This window comes from Oryzias latipes, chromosome 15, assembly GCF_053564925.1.
Source record: "Oryzias latipes strain Hd-rR chromosome 15, Olatipes_Hd-rR_3.1".
Lineage (NCBI taxonomy): Eukaryota > Metazoa > Chordata > Actinopteri > Beloniformes > Adrianichthyidae > Oryzias > Oryzias latipes.
Genome location: NC_136251.1, coordinates 25,206,995 through 25,224,106, shown reverse-complemented (window position 1 = coordinate 25,224,106; position 17,112 = coordinate 25,206,995). Strand labels below are relative to the sequence as shown.

The following is a 17,112-nucleotide window of genomic DNA, read 5'->3' as shown; positions in this document are numbered from 1 at the left end:
TCTTGGACTGTCCTCTGCAGATGCTGCTGAGTTCAAACATGGATGGATTCCCATTCTGTCCACTGATCCTGCAGGTCTAGGGTTCTAATTCTCAATATTTGAGTCAAATTGTGCTTAGTTTTTTTATGTTAATGATGCTAAAAATATATAATTACCCGCCTACTCATATTTTATTTTTCCATTTCACTCAGATCATTCAGAACAGTCAGCAGCGTCGTTAACATTATCTCAGGATGAACCTGGAGATTTAGCTAATCATCTTTAACAGTGATCAACAAACAGAGAAACTATTAGGTCCATTAGGAAATGAATGGTTCTTTGATTAAGAAAAAGGGTATTTCAAAAAGAAAGATCAGTGGATCCAGCTGAACAACTTCTTCCCACTTATATTTGAGTCCAGATGTGAAGCAAGCAGCCTTGTTTTGAAGTCCAGCCCACCCCCCATCCCCCCTCCCAGCTCCCAGTGGGAACAAAAAAGCACCAGAACTGAGCAACCCCCCCCCCACCCCTCCATCTTCTTCTACATTCTCTCTTAAGTCACAAATTATTTTACATAAACATGAATCTTGTCCGGTTCTCAAGAATTCGATCGATTCTGGCCTTAGGTCTAAGTCTGGGTCTCCTCCAAATGTGAGTGTAGGAAATTAAAGGCAAAGTGGAAGCCCAACAGGAAAACCGGTCTAATTTGACCCCTCCCTTCTCTTCCCCAAATACGCCGCCTTTTTTTTCTTTTTTTGGGCTGTCTGCTCCACAACCTACTGAAGACTGCACTGTCACGCTTATGTAAGACTTTTTCTGTGCCACTGCATTAAGGTTTAACTTTACGGCCTTTATGGTTGAGGAATATCAGCGGGCTGGAACACATCTGGATTTCATCACTTCAGCTGTTGAATATTTTTCAAACCTGGATTTGGACAACTGGAGGTTCACCAGGGATTCCAACTCTAAACTTTGCGATCATTCAACCTTTTGGGGTTCACACTTTTTCTGACAAATCACTGTCAATCCAGTGAACTCTACACACAATGAGGTTGCATTTTTTTTTGTTTCTTCCCATAAGACTCATGGATCAAAGTCCCTTGAAGCCACATCCTGCAATTGTGCCTGAACAGTGGGTGGACAGAGGGAAGAAAAGCAGCGCTTGAGTCAAGCTCAGCAGCAGTGGAGCAGAGGACACGGGGCATCTGGTTGTCTAATAATTGAACGGCAGCTAAAGGCAGCACAGCGGATCATGTGCGCTGCCGCTCTGGAGGAGTACTGCGGGTCAGTCTTCTGGGTGAGTTGAAAAGGCAGATGTTGGTTTGGGAAGAAAAGAAGGAATGAGTATAAAGGGCTTTATTGTGGCATCTCCAGATGAAAAAACACTTTTACTTTTGATGTTCACCCATTTGATCTGAAACCAAACACCAAAGCATTTGGATGTTTTTTTTGATTAGTGAACATAGGAAAATTATTTCACAAAAGTTCATTGTTTCCATTTTTTTTTCTCTTTTTTTTTTGTCAGAGGCTTTGTTCAAGATCAAAACTGTGAGAGGAATCTGTTCCTACATGTTTCCATTCTTTATTTTAATACAAGTAAAAGCAAAACAAAATAATGTTGATCTTAACAAGTTTAAAATTCCTACAGTCTCATTCCTAATATAAAATGTGTTACATTTAAACCAAACAATTTGAACTTTACACCGCATGTAAAATTGTAATAAATAACAGATTGAACAAAATTTAACGGTGTCCAGACTGGAAGCGGAGGTTTTGTAGTGTGTGTGTGGGGGTGTGTGTGTGTGTGTGTGTGTGTATACATATATATGTAGTTTTAATTCTTCAAACATGTTCAAAACAATCATTTTTTGAAACTGAACAATTCGTTTTCTGTTCCATTTAGAATTTGAATGAATGAACTTACTTGTGCTTGACAGTTTCATACTTTTACATATAATTTCCTTTTACCAATAATTCTAGAATATGGAATATCTGGAGGTAAAACATCTCTAAAGAGCTTTGTTAGGATCGAGTCTGACAGATTTGTGAATGTTTAAAAAAAAAACATTGAAAAGGAAAGCAAAGTAAATAATGGATTACGTCAGGTCTTAAATTAAGCTCAAAAGCCATCGCATCAGATAACTGACTTTTATTGTCTGTGTAAAGAGCACGAACTATCGTTAACAAAAGTAAAAAAAAGTCAATAAACTCCTTGTTGCATTGAAAGGATCTGTCTTGCAGCTTTTTGTAAGTATGTATTTTGTAAATGGCAGAGAAGCTAAAAAGTCTCTGAAAGTATATATGTATATATATTTACATTTGATACACTGATTAGAGTTTCTGTGTATTTTTTGAATGCAAGAAAAATAATTTATTCTGTTATTTTAGTGTTTTATTTAAAATGATTATTATTTTTTTAAGTTATGAAAATGTTTAATAATAAAATATTGTTAAGTTGTTTATTTCATTCCTTGAACTTTTTGTTTTTTTGTGGGGATTTATTCCAAAGAGTGCTATGTATCATGAAGTACATAATTTAGAAATGTCTGAATCAAGACTTGATAAAACAAACACTTTGATCTGTTTGCTGCATTTTGGGAAATAAAAAGAAAACTTCTGTTTTTTGGTGCAGTGGGTGCACTGAACATGCTTGCTTTAATTTTGATGCATTGGGCAAGCTTTTTAATAATAAAAAGAAAGAGATATGAGTAAAGAAAAAGTAGGATAGAACCTAAGAAAAATAAGTTGTAAAACTACATTGACTGTATGGTTTCTACGTTTAAAGTACAAAGAACTTGATAATCTCAGTGAATCTGACTACCGGTAGTTTTGAGGTAAAGGTTGAAAATCATTTTAACATTTTGCATGCAAAGCTAAACTTGCACAATTCTTCACAAATTAAACATTTAAACAGTGTTCTTAGCACCAGTACGACATGAGGTAAAATGGTGAAACGGTATTATAAATTTAACATGTTAAACCATTTAAACAATCCTTGATTTCTTAAGAAAATTAATAATGACTGGTTGGTGATCAGGTCTCCCTGGTCTTCAACGATTACTATGTTTTTATAGTCAATGCGATTCTCAAACACTTGTTGTTGATTGTTCATTTGTGTGTCACCAGAATGCTTCATATCTGGATCGGGAGGATCCAGATCTGCCAAAATGCGTGGAGCAGACCGTGCTGGTGTGGATCCCTCTGGGGTTCCTGTGGCTCTTTGTTCCTCACCACCTCATGTCCCTCTGCAGAAGAACCAGAGTAAACACAAAACACTTGACCAGGCTCTATCTATGTAAACAGGTAACACAGACAGACAAATACAAACATCTCTTTTATGATTATATGATGTTGAGAGGAAGATAAAGCTTATCTTGGGCAGAAGCACCCTCAACGTGTTCTTCTTTGACTCCCTTCTCTTCAGTTTGTGGTGGCTCTGTTGTTCCTGACAGCCATCGCGGGCTTGGCGGTCACATTAGGAGAGGATTTTGGTCCAAGTAGCTCAACAGTTAAAAATGCACCTGTTTACTACACAAATCCTGTGCTCTTTGCTGTGACATGGGTAAATAATTAACATTGTTGACAAATATTTGCTTGATTGCTCAACTCAATTCAGGGTCTTTAATTTTTTTAATCTATTTTTAATGTTGACATGTCTCCTTTGTTAGATCCTTGTGCTGCTGTGTCAGGAAGGAGTGAGGCGGAGGGAAGGAGCCGTGGACTCTGCCAGCCTTTTTCTTTTCTGGCTGTTGCTGGTTCTGTGTGACGTTTTCACTTTCCAGACTCTCATCAGAGACGCACTAAAACTGGTATGAACATAGACCACAAAGGAAGTTGTTAGCAAGGAGAATTAAATGTATGGATGCTCTTTTGTACGTGCGTCACTTTTTTTATCCCCATCATCTTTGTTTTCAGGGAGAAGTCAGTGATATCCCTCGATTTAGCCTTTTCCACATTTCTTTTGGGTTGGAATTGGTTGCACTTGTCCTCTCTGCTATAGCTGATATCACCCCAGAGGCGAGGGAACGGGCAAAAAGGGTATTCCTCATACGGTCACTAATATGTTTTCACCATTATTCATCTTTACCTGTGTGATGTTTGTCATTTCCTCTTCCCACCTCAGAATCCAGAAATAGGTGCGTCATTTCTGAGCAGAATCACCTTCAACTGGTTCAACAGGTAGATTCTTCATTCAGTAAAATCCAAGTAAACATCCATCAGGGTACTCTATAGTATCCTTTACTTTCGTTTTTATTTGCAGCATGGTTGTGACGGGCTACAAGCGACCTCTGGTTCAGGAGGACATGTGGGATCTGAATGAGAAAGATGGCACCTCTTACCTCAGCCAACGTTTTCAGCACCACATGGATTTTGAGTTAGCTGCGGCTCGAGTTCGGTATCAGAACAAGTTGAAGAAACATCTCGTGATACACAAAGGAAGGTCTCAGGCAGAAGCCTCTGAAAATGGCATTTCCAACGGTTTGGGGAAAGGTGTGAGTCGGGATGCTCTGATGATGGTGAGAACAAAGAACATAAAAAAACACACACACACTTGTGAACGGCTGCTTTTTTCTTGAAGTGTAGAATCTGTAAATGTGTTCCTGAAGACTCTTCTCATATTTAAGGAGGACAAAGGAAAAAGCACAGAAAAGAAAAAGAAGAAAAAGGAAAAGAAGGAAGAAGACTATCCCAATTCATGGTTGCTTTCGACTATGTATAAAACGTTCAAATGGCTTCTGATAGAATCGGCATTCTTCAAACTTCTGCAGGACTTGCTGGCTTTTGTCAGTCCTCAACTCCTTAAGTAAGTGAGATTTTGTGCTTTTTCATTTGTTTTGGATGTTCGTAACCTTGTTTTACTAAATTTTACTTGAATCTCTACTTATACTTCAGTTAATGATCACTGTATTTAATTAAGCAAATTTGATTTAAGTGACATTTTAGTTTTATTTTCTGTCTTTTTATTCTATGCATTTCATCTTTTCTGTAATGAGTTTGATAAATATGTGTAAATTCTTTATTGCTTTGACTACAATGCTTGAAATAAATCAATAAAATCAAAAAAAATCAAAAATCAATCTATTGTAATACAAAAAGGTAAGTCTAGGTTAGTTTATTTTTAGTCAATAAAGCAGTTTTTACTGTTGAATTATGGCTTCACTTTGCTGTTCCTTTATCACTAACATCACTAATTCCACTTCTGAGATCGTATTTTCTTTTACATTTTTCTTAAAATACGCTGTTTTTTTGCTTTCTTTAATAAAAAGTACTTTGTTCTTTTTTTAGGTACATAGTAAAGCCAAAATCTTTGTGTTTGCAGTGTTTTAGTCTTCTTTTTTGCTCTTATGACTCTCAATTTCAAAAAGCCTCAAACGATTTGTACTGATCTTCAACAAGCAAAAGCTTTCAGTCTTTACTCTCCCCTGAACTCAGGTGCAAAAATGTTGGTCCTTTTTAAAAAAAAAAATGTTTTAACCAAAAGGTGAATCTTAAGAGCAATCGAGAAACTGTAACTTTCTGAGCCTATGTTTCTAACTACATTGGCAGTACTGTTTAAAAATATTAATGGAAATGTTGCATCCGTTCCACCTGAGTGGTTTGAAGTAACCTTGTCTGACCTTGTAAATGTCCAGAGACAGTTTAACTATTTACTGTTCATTGATTTGTTTAATTATTAACTGACAGTGCCAGGCAGAGGGACACATGTGAAGAGGGGGGAATGAGCATAAAACATGCCACAAACAAAACCATGGTGTTGATGAAATCATTGAATGTAACCACATGCTTTAAAAATGCCTCTTTTACCCTGATTGTTTCTTTAGGTTGATGATCTCCTTCACACAGAACCCGAACAGTTTTGTCTGGGAAGGTTACATGTATGCGGTGCTGCTACTGCTGGTGGCCATTCTGCAGTCTCTGTTCCTGCAGCAGTATTTCCAGCGTTGCTTTGTGCTGGGAATGAAGGTCCGCACTGCTGTGATGGCTGCTGTCTATAAAAAGGTAAACATGTTTTACAATTTAAACAGGAAGAGAAATAAAAACACTTTTTCTCTTTAAATCTGACAACATTTTTGCTACCGTGCCTAAAATATGCCATTTCAGTTGAATTTGGAGAACATAACTCACTAATCCATAAAATGGTCAACAGCAGAACTTTAGTGGACAAAACAAATTACTACTAGTAGTTTTTGACACCCAATAAAGAGACTTGGCAGGCAGTTATTAGGCTGAAAATCTCTTTCACGAATGTATGCCATGAAAACAATGTCACTATATAGAGGGAAAATTGCCTGACATGTCATTTATGGGTGTTCTGCAGTTCCACAATAGCCGGTTAATGAGCTGTTCAATGTTGTGTGTTGTTGTGTTCAGCTGTAATTACACACTTGAATACCAGGTAGAATTTCTCTCTAATGACTTAGAAGGTTGCTGTGCTTCCACGAGTCAGCGATTTCTAAGCTAAAAGGAGTAAACGTTTCTGTTAGTCCTGATCTACTGAGTAAGTGCATATTTCAGAATCAGACAACCTCCCTTTCTTACATTTTTTTTTCCTTTCCTCTCGTTTTTAAGGCTCTGGTAGTGTCTAATGACACTCGTAAGGAGTCAACAGTTGGGGAAACGGTGAACCTCATGTCAGCAGATGCCCAGCGCTTCAACGACGTGACCAACTTCATCCACCTGCTGTGGTCCTGCCCTCTGCAGATTATTGTGTCCATTGTTTTCCTGTGGCTGGAGCTGGGACCTTCGGTGTTAGCAGGCCTGCTAGTTATGGTGCTAATGGTCCCCATCAATGGACTACTTGCCACACAGGCCAGGAAATACCAGGTTGGAAAGATGAATTAGTCACGATTGGTGTAACGTACTTTGCACTGAGAGTAATTGCAATAATTGATTTGGAAAATAAGGTAAAAAAAAGAGGGACTTATTCTCTTTGATGGGATAAATAGTGAAAAGGATAATCCACTATAGTGGGAGTAAATAATATTTTTCTTTAACAATAGGATTGTTCTCTGCATTCTAATTCCAATATTTAGGTCACTGATATGATAGATTTAGAAAAATGGAAGACTCAGTTAACTCAGTGAATCCAGATGTAATGTAAAATCTCCAGCTGTTTAATGCCCATAAGACATCACAAATATTGAAGTGAAGCCTCCAGGATTTTATTGACCAAAGAAATTAATTTAAAAAAAGTCTAAGTTTTAAATCTTGCATTTTTTTAAATTTTGGAATACTTTACATTTTTGTGAAATAAAAACACCATGCTTGACATAAAACATGAAGTCCGCAGACATTAGAAAAGAGCTTCTGCCTAAACCAGATTTTTTTAACTTGATGTTGGAAGTTCACATTCCTCCCACGAATGTAACAAAACCTGTTATTTTATCTTTGTGTGAAGTTAATTTTGCAATATGTGCTGTTTTCAGGTGCAAAACATGAACTTCAAAGACAAGAGAATGAAAATCATGAATGAATTACTCAATGGGGTCAAGGTGAGTGCACTCATTGATTCTGTTGAGGTTTATGTTTGACATGTTTCCTTCATGAACTGTGTTACTAATTGAAACATGTATAAAATAGTAATGTCAGTTTACAATTTTAGCAGAATTTGTATTTCTAAATGAAATGTAAAAAGAAAAAGAACATTTTCCTTTTTACCATGGCATCCCTTACCATGTCCCTCTTTGTCTTCCATCCTACAGATTCTGAAGCTGTTTGCATGGGAGCCCTCCTTTCAGTCTCAGGTTGAGTCCATTAGGGGTGAAGAGCTGAAGGTCATGAAGAAGTTTGCTTATTTGTCCTCAGTTTCTACATTTATCTTCAGCTGTGCTCCTGCTCTGGTTTGTTATTATAATAAATTTATGAGCATGGTTTCTACACCTGTATTTTCCCTCATGGTGTTTGCATCGTTTCACTTGCAGGTTTCTTTGGCTTCCTTTGCAGTATTTGTTCTCGTAAGCCCTGACAACATTTTAACGGCTGAGAAAGCTTTCACTTCCATCTCGCTCTTCAACATTCTTCGGTTTCCCCTCGCCATGCTGCCCATGCTAATTGCTTCTATTGTGCAAGTAAGGAAAAGTTGAACATTCACCATCCATATGCAGCTAACTTATAATTAAAGCCCTCATAATTTTCCTCTGGCATTTTAGACAGGAGTGTCTAAAAAGAGACTGGAGAAGTTTCTTGGAGGTGAAGATCTTGAACCTGACATTGTGCGGCATGACCCCAGCTTTGGTAGGTTTGCGATCACAATACTTGCTTTCCTCCCAGCTGTGTAGAGAACATTTGACTGAAAAGTGTGTCTGTTTTCATCTGCTAGACTCAGCCGTCAGCGTACGAAACGGTTCCTTCTCTTGGGAAAGGGATGCAGAGCCTCTCCTGAAAGAGTATGCTTGTTTTTTTTATTCAACGATAAAGCTTCCTCATATTGCAGTGAAATGCTGCCAAATGTTTGTTCATATTGTGTTTTTTTTTGGTGTTGAACATATTCATTCTGTCTGTCAGTGTCTCACTGGACATTGAACCTGGCCGTCTTGTAGCTGTAGTGGGAGCTGTTGGCTCAGGGAAGTCTTCTCTAATGTCAGCCCTGCTGGGGGAAATGCACTGCACTGAAGGCTTCATCAACATCAAGGTGACTAGAGTTAGGAAAAGGAACATTTTTTTGCTGAGTTAAAAATATTTTTCTTTTAGTTTTCTTAAAGAATCACCCTGATAAGAATTTGAGTTTTTGGTGTTTTTAATATGTTCTTGTGGCATTTTTCTGATGATGGAGGACATAAAGAAACTCAAGCTTAAAATTGCATTTCTTATTTCTTTAATCAAATCAATGTGAATCAGGAGCAGATGGAAAACATACCGTTGGAAAAAGCTTGTGGGTGTGACATAGAAGCTACTATGGCAACCCATAAACTTCCTGCTCCGTCTCATTCTATGCATCCACTTATAGACGACTAGATCCACGTACATCTTCGTTTTCCTCATCTGGGGCCTCATTTATAAACGTTGCGTACGCACAAAAGAAGGCGTACGCCACTCTCTACGCAGTAGTTGATATTTATAAAAAGCAAACTTGACGGGAAAATGTGCGGTCCTTCACGCAAGCTCTGACCCAGGCGTACGCACAAAAACGGGTGAAATGAGAAACGGCGACGCCGTCGGCAGATGGCAGAAACACGTGAAAGTGAAAATGACAATACTGCCTCTCATAAATAACATGAAGACTTCACAAAGCAAGTCTTACAATTAACAGCCTACACGAACACCCGTTTGATCGATCACCAGTGAAAAAAGAAAATCAAACGAAAACTACAACAGAAATTCAAATGAACACTTATTTGCAAAAAGAAAAGTGAAATATGTTCTGCAATATTGGTATGTTGTGCAATTCATCCTCATAAATAATATAGTTAACAGAACGAAATAATGTACAAAACTGATATTCTCGTTAATGTGTCCGTCTGGCGGAGCAGATATAGGTGCGGGCGTGCGGACGCACTAATTGTCCATTGGGGAAAGTTGTTTTCATATTAAAACATTTCTTCATAAGCTATGGAATTATGGTATTCATGCATATGCCTTTAGTTTGTTTTATTTTTGATGAAACAAAGTAAGGCGAATGTCTCAGCCGTTCACAAATCAACAACAAGCAATTACATTTGCGCTGATCAATTTCCCCCCCCCCCCGAGGTCGTGAGGCTGCAGCATTACGGAGTCTGCCACCGTTCGCCACTCAAATGCCTTTTTGGCATTAGTAATGCCCACACTGTGCCCTCCAAACAACATTTTTCTCCTCTTTTCCACCTCGCCAACGATAACTTCTACTTCACATTGAGTGAAGTTCCGTGTTTTTGATTTCCTCTCTGTGTTTGCCATGATCTCGCAAGACATTAATATTCATTTGTGGGTGTTTCACGGACTATTTATGGGCAACTATGGGCGTGTCATGAAGCCGCAAAAGCTGCGCTGCATTTAGAATTGGTTGTGATTTATTAAGGGAAAGATGCGTAGGATGTGCGTGCGCACAGTTTTATAAATCCGAATATTTCTGTGCGTACGCACGTCCTATGTTTCATCCGTACGCCACTTCTGACGCAAATCCTACACAAAGTTTTATAAATGAGGCCCCTGAGCTGATATCTGGCTCCAAACTGTTCGGCTGGATTGCTCCAATTTTGTTCTGCCCGTAAAAGATAGTTCACTTAGTGGTGACGGGAAGGAAGGCTGGGTTTGCTCCAAGCCAAAACTGCAACATCATATTTAAAAGACCACTGGGGACATGTTTACTGTAGATTTAAAGATGATCACAGTGAGTCTTTAACTTTTTGTGGTACTGTGTTATGGATTCACATGGTTTTATCTTTTGTTATGTGCTACCAAATATTATTTCCTGTAGATTTAAAGATGACCTCAAAATGGGATCTGAATGAATCAATATAGAAAGTTTTTCCTTTATATTTATCAGAAGTGAAAAGAAAAAAGCAACATTTTTTTCTCAGAAAATACAACCCAAGTGGTTTTGGGTATTGAGAGTTTCTCACACCTTTTTTATTTTCTGGGAAAATGGCAGAAACACCGTCTCATTTTGTTGCTTTCTTTCTCTTCAGGGTTCCCTTGCATTTGTGCCACAACAAGCCTGGATTCAAAATGCTACTTTAAGGGATAATATCTTGTTCGGGTCTCCACATGAAGAAAAGAGATTCCAAGAGGTGATACAGGCCTGTGCCCTTGGACCTGATTTGAAGCTGCTGGCTGCAGGAGAACTCACTGAGATTGGGGAGAAAGTAAGCTTGAGGGTTTTACATGGAAAGGATTGATGACCTTTGTCTTTTTGTCTATAAATGCAAATACATGACCTTATGTTAGATGATTAAAGATATCTTTTGCCTTTTCTTGTTTTTTTATCTTTAGGGCATCAACCTGTCAGGAGGCCAGAAGCAGCGAGTGAGCTTAGCCAGAGCAGCTTACAGTCAGGCTGATATTTATTTATTAGATGACCCTTTGTCTGCCGTGGACTCGCATGTGGGAAAGCATCTGTTTGATAAAGTTATTGGACCAAACGGAGTTCTCAAACACAAGGTTAGTGCACTGTGTGTATGAATTCTTTTAAGGAGACACTTTTTAGAAATCTAGGCTTAAAAAACCTAAAACAAATTTTGTAGGTGTTTGTGTTATAAATGGTACAACAAAAACATAAAGCTTTAAAACTGAACTTCCAATATCCACATAAACCTGCCTTTAACTGATCTGACTGAGAGCTGTGTTTGTCTGCAGACCCGTATTCTGGTGACTCATGGAGTAAGCTTCCTGCCCTATGTGGATGAAGTTGTGGTTTTGGTGGATGGAAAGATCTCTGAGATTGGATCCTATAACAGCCTTCGGGCCAGCAAAGGAGCTTTTTCAGAGTTTTTGGACACGTATGCCAAAGAGCAGAACAATCAGACCAAGTCAGACAAAGGTATTTACAGTCTCCCCCATCGTCTGAAACATCAATTGAACATATTGCTGCGCTTTTTTAGCTTTAATCAGAGCCTCTAATTAAACATCCTTAATGTTATGTTGACAAACAGTGTTTGCTTTGTTTGATAAATACTCATTCAGATGGTTGCCAGGATACGGAAGACTTAGAAATCATCCCTGAGAGAGAGGATACTCAGCCAGACTCTCCTCTGGAAGACACGGTTTCTTTTACTCTGAAGAGAGAGAACAGCATCCGCCGCAGCCAGCGCAGCAGCAGGTCTGAAAAAGCTCAAATAAACACAAACAACAATCAATACAGCTTTATAAATAAAAGCAACACGTGTTTTTGTGATCTAAGATTTCAATCAAGAGAATTTTATTAAAATGAACTGACTTTCATATTCAGCGGACCATGAAAAGTCAGATAACTTCTGCATTACCGGTAGTTTTTATTTTAAATAAAATATGTATTTAACGATAGAAACTGAAAAACTCAGTTTCTTCCAGCTGACGGGTATCTTTGCATCTTAAAAAAAAAGCATGTTTACTCTTATGGAGCATTCAGGCTGGTGCTGGCAGAGCAAAAGCCAGAAAACAACAATGACCCTGAAAAAAAGCACCTGATGCCTTTTGGCATTTCAGTGTTGCTAAAAGGCAGAAAAAAAGACATTTATATCTTCAGTTCATCATCGTTCAAATGTAAAAATGTTATTTACAAATATTTTTATTTCATTTATTTTTTAATATATCACTTTTTATTATTCCCAGGAGCTAAACCCCTGGATTCACCTCTTACTCACACCATTCAATGATCCTGGAAATTGTTAGCTCAAGAAGCTCTATATCTCTACAAATCAAGGCTTAAATGCTGACATTTATCACACATTTAGAAAAGACCTAACAGCCATAGCTTCTTTGTAAAGGTTAGGAAGAAGTCCTCACAGAGAGGAGTTCACTGTGAGCTAATAATTCTGAGCTGCTTTTCTCTGTGGACATGGCAGCACAGTTTAAGGCTTGAAAAGTGTATTTATTTATTTATTTTTTGTAGAAGAAAGCAAAAAGACCTGCCATTTCCACTTGGACACAAGAACCAAAATAAAGAAACTGTCATGCACATTTCCATTTCCCAGCATTTTAGAGAAAATGTTTAAAAAGTTGGGGGATGCTGTGAGCACCAAAAAAACTAGATGTAGGGTCATTTTTTTAACAGATGGGTTTCTTTCTGCACATTTGCAGCTAAAAAAATGATCCAAAGATTTTGTTTACATGTATGCAGTGCATCAAAGAGCATCTCTGTCCCTGATCTGTTTTCTCATTTGATGTCGTCTTTTCTTCTTTTTTAGTGTCAGAGTACGGAAAAATAGTACAGTAAAAAAATCTGAAGATGCTAATGAAACAAAGGCAGGACAGAGACTAATAGAGAAAGAAACAATGGAAACGGGACAGGTACGCATTTTGTGTTTCCTTTTTCAAACAAAAATATCACGACCAGATCTTTGAATTTAGGGGTCTAAGGGTGTCCTTTCTCTTCTATGTCTAGGTGAAGTTCTCTGTCTACCTCCAGTACCTGCGCGCCCTGGGCTGGGGGTATACCTCTATGGTTTTCATCATTTACTTTATTCAGAACGTTGCTTTCATTGGTCAGAACTTGTGGCTTAGTGACTGGACCAATGATGCAGCGGATTACTATAACCAGACATATCCAAACTGGAAGAGGGACACCAGAGTGGGTGTGTTTGGAGCTCTTGGAATTGCTCAGGGTAACTTTTTTTTTTTTTCATTTGTACTTTTTCTTTAATGATATATTAGAACTGTGGCTTTGTGAGCCTGAAGTTAAAGTACTTAACTAAATGTATTTTACATTGAGCAGTGATGAATGACACTGTTTTCATGTTACAGATATAACCTTGTTGGCAGCACTTGTCACCATTTATGAGAATTTACTTAACCTTCCTTATACGCATTTTTATGTGTTTGTTTGCACAAAATCTCTTCGTTGAGACTGTTTACCATTTCCTTTGCTGTTAGTTTCACAAAAGCTTTACGGTGCCGATGTCACCGCAGACATTACAGCAGTGTTGTGCATCTGCCTTCAGTATTTCTCTTTACGTCATTTGAAAATCAGGATTATTTTACAAAACACTTTTTTTTGATTGCTTTTAAATGTTTGATTCTAAATTCGTACTCTCTCCTAATGTAAAGGTAAAAAATCCTTTTTTCAAAACATTTTAGAGCCATTTTTTATGCAGATGGTGTTGTCTTTGATGTGATGTCTCCTCTCAAAGAACTGTCTGTCTTCATGGTGTTCAGTGTCTGTTCATCAGGAGAAAAGAATGGCTGAGGACATAGAAATCTTGGTTTAATTTTTTTTAAATCACAGTCACTAAATCTCTGAATGCCGTCATTTTCTGAATAATTTTGAAAGCCTTTAAGAAAAAAAAATGTAATTGACACCATAAGTAGCAGGTGCTGAGATGCAAATGATGAAACGTTTAAAACTCCTCAGTCTACAGAGAACAGTGTTTAAAAAGTTTCAAAGAATTCTTTGCATTTGAAACCCAAGATGATCCAACAGGATAGTTGTATTTTAACAGACGATATGTAAAATAATATAAATTAATATAATCTTTATTTTGAAAGGTTTTTTATTGGTGCTCTTAGTTTAAAATATAGCATAGCCTTTTTTCTTTTCAATTCCAACAATGTTTCATTATTAATAGTTTGTGTGTGTCTAAATAAATAATTACAATACAGAAAAAAGGAAAAAAATAAGTTACAATTCAGTACATTTAAAAATTCAAAGAACTGGAGGCAAAAAAATGTAAAAAGAAGTTTTATCTGACACATGACACACTGCAGGAAACAGATGTAAGATGGAAATCTGTGGAGTGATTCCAAAGATTTGCCTAAACGCTGAAGGATAATCAACAAAATGAAGCATCTGAGGTGATTACACACCAAACCAGGTGTGAGCAGTTAAGAAGTCTACCAGATGTACAAGTGAGCAGGGCAGAAGGTAAAAAGAATAGAAATGTTAAATAAATCAAAAATTAGAACTGAAAATGACAAAAAAGAAAAAAGAACTGATCCTCTTAATAACAGGAAGTGGAGAGAGAATGATGCTTTCAGTCTCCTAAAGGAAACATTTTCAAAGCCAGGTTTATTAAAATACACAACTTTTTTTTCTATAAAGTTTTGTTCATTTTTAGCTTAATTATATTAAAACGATAAAATGTGAAAGATCTTTCCTACTATTTAATGCTTTACTGTGACATTTTTCGTAAGATTCAATGCATTTTTCACGTCACACAGGAAATCCTTTTTTTCATAAAAAAAACACTTCTGAGATTGTTTTTTTTTTGACAAAGTTGGATACTTTTGATCTTCTAAGTGGTGAAACATCAGCTCAGTCTGAGCTCCTGTCAAGGTTTGCCTGCTTTCTGAAAATTATGCTTTTATTCCAGGTTTCCTTGTGTTTCTTGGCACGCTCCTCCTCGCTAATGCTTCAGTTTCTGCGTCTCGCATCCTTCATTCAAGGCTGCTAAATAACATACTGCGTGTCCCTATGGTTTTCTTTGACACGACGCCCGTTGGAAGGGTGGTCAACCGCTTTGCAAAGGTAGGACTGCTTTGTTCACTTTTGTACTAATTCAGGATAAGCGGATTTTGCTGGTCGGGGTGATTAGCTTTCATTATCAAAACACTGAAGCTTTTGTTACATATAAGACTGAATGATTTCTCCTTCATAGAAAATGTTTCAGATAAATCCTAATTGAGATGCTAACTATTGTATCTGCTGGAAGGTAAATTCACCAAAAGACAAAGAGAAACACAGTAAGAGACCACACCAGCAAGCAAAGTTTTTGTGCACAAGGCAGAAACAAATATAGTGAAGAAATGCTGCCATTCTTTTTCTCAAAGGACTGCTTCTCGTTTTGGTCCTTTTATTGAGAATACAAGTGGAAGGTTACAACATTCAAGCAGAGAAATAGTAATCAAGCTCATTAGGGGTGCCCTGTAGTGAACTTTGGGAATGTTTTCAGTTCAAACACCACCATTCCTTATCCAAGTTTGGGTTAGGAAACTGGTGATAAAACGAAAAACTGTGGGTAACGAGGTGAAAGGCTAACCTGTAAACTATAGCTTGACATTTAAAACATTTAAAAACACATTTAGACAATAACAAAAAATGACAACAATATCTTTCAGAAATTCTAATAACATGACTGTGATCCTTTTTATTTTTTATAGTTACTGACTTCTTGTATGTGTTTATGAAGGACATTTTCACAATAGATGAAGCCATTCCTCAGTCCTTCCGCTCCTGGCTCTTGTGTCTGCTGGGTGTGCTGGGGACCCTGTTTGTCATCTGCCTGGCCACTCCTTTCTTCACCATCATCATCCTTCCTCTAGCTGTCATCTACTTTTTTGTACAGGTAAGCTCAGGATGATCTGCAGTTGAATTATGGGAGTAAAAAAAATATCTAAATCCATAAGAACCCAGACCCATTTTCCTTCTAAATAAAATTCCATCCAACCATTTTCTTAACCCGCTGTTTCCCTTTCGAGATCACAGGGCTGCCGGAGCCTAACCTGACTACTGTTGGGCAAAGGCAGGGTATACCCTGACAGATCGCCAGCCTGTCACACACCCATACATAGTTTAGAGTGATCAATCAACCTATGACAAATGTTTTGGGAATGGGGGAGAAAGCCGGAGCGCCCGAGGAAGAACCCACGCATTCACGAGGAGAACATGCAAACTCCACACAGAAAGGTCCCAGAACCAGAGCTTTCTCGCTGTGAGGCAAGAGCACGAACTCCTACTAACTCCCCATGCCACCCACTAGCACTATTAACCTTTTTTTAAATCAGCATTTGACAGAACTAATCGGCTGCACAGTGGCCCTCTGTGTTAGCGCACTTGATTCACAGCTAGAAGCTGGGACCTAGCTGGGACCTTTCTGTGTAGAGTTTGCATGTTCTCCCCGTGCATGCGTGGGTGTTCTACGGGGACTCCAGCTTCCTCCCACTGTCCAAAAAAATGCTTGTTAGGAGAATTGATTACTCTAAATTGTTCCGAGGTCTGAATATGTGTGTGCATGGGTGCGTGATTGTGGCCTTGTGGAAGACTGTCGACCAGCCTTCACCCAGCTGTGGCGGGATAGGCTCCAGCAGACCCCTGAAACCCGTAAGGGATAAACATCCCTGGAGGTGGTGAAACTAAGAATTCTCATTTTTCCTTTAGAGACAAACAGGGTAATGACAACCAGTGTAACTAATCTGATCTAACTAATCTAAACTAATCTCACACATGTTACACAAATGTCCTGCAATGTGAATGTAAACCTTAGATAAATAAATACTATTTTTTTTATTAGGCAAGATTTATGGAATGCCAATTATTTATTTTTTCACACTAGATGCAGCCATTAGGGGCACAGGAATAAAATAGGAATTTCACATTTTAATGTTTTAAATGTGTTTAAAGCCCAAAGAAACAGGTGGGAGGCTGTTGAACCAAAGACCTTTCACCGCAGCCCTGCTCTGTGAAATATACAAGCCGGAGGCTTTCATCCATCTATGGCTGCAATTAATGACTTATCTATAAACAAATTTTAATCTATTTACAAAATGAATCCTAATGAATCCTCATGGAGTAGTTTTTTTTTCTTT

General features: G+C 37.9%; 1 protein-coding gene across 1 annotated transcript in view; it reads left to right on the top strand.

The window, feature by feature from the left end:
- LOC101165337 (ATP-binding cassette sub-family C member 2) overlaps positions 1–17,112 on the top strand; it is a 46,167-nt gene that overhangs the window by 21,079 nt on the left and 7,976 nt on the right. Inside the window, exons 2-25 of the mRNA XM_020709601.3 lie at positions 1,061–1,276; positions 3,106–3,282; positions 3,404–3,541; positions 3,648–3,788; positions 3,895–4,017; positions 4,103–4,158; positions 4,241–4,496; positions 4,605–4,783; positions 5,802–5,979; positions 6,550–6,804; positions 7,407–7,472; positions 7,683–7,820; positions 7,902–8,048; positions 8,130–8,214; positions 8,300–8,366; positions 8,485–8,611; positions 10,584–10,760; positions 10,888–11,055; positions 11,251–11,434; positions 11,578–11,713; positions 12,780–12,882; positions 12,977–13,196; positions 14,901–15,055; positions 15,717–15,872. Coding sequence (XP_020565260.1) covers positions 1,232–1,276; positions 3,106–3,282; positions 3,404–3,541; positions 3,648–3,788; positions 3,895–4,017; positions 4,103–4,158; positions 4,241–4,496; positions 4,605–4,783; positions 5,802–5,979; positions 6,550–6,804; positions 7,407–7,472; positions 7,683–7,820; positions 7,902–8,048; positions 8,130–8,214; positions 8,300–8,366; positions 8,485–8,611; positions 10,584–10,760; positions 10,888–11,055; positions 11,251–11,434; positions 11,578–11,713; positions 12,780–12,882; positions 12,977–13,196; positions 14,901–15,055; positions 15,717–15,872 — 3,477 coding nt within the window. The 5' untranslated portion in view covers positions 1,061–1,231. The remainder of the gene's footprint in view (positions 1–1,060; positions 1,277–3,105; positions 3,283–3,403; positions 3,542–3,647; positions 3,789–3,894; positions 4,018–4,102; positions 4,159–4,240; positions 4,497–4,604; positions 4,784–5,801; positions 5,980–6,549; positions 6,805–7,406; positions 7,473–7,682; positions 7,821–7,901; positions 8,049–8,129; positions 8,215–8,299; positions 8,367–8,484; positions 8,612–10,583; positions 10,761–10,887; positions 11,056–11,250; positions 11,435–11,577; positions 11,714–12,779; positions 12,883–12,976; positions 13,197–14,900; positions 15,056–15,716; positions 15,873–17,112) is intronic.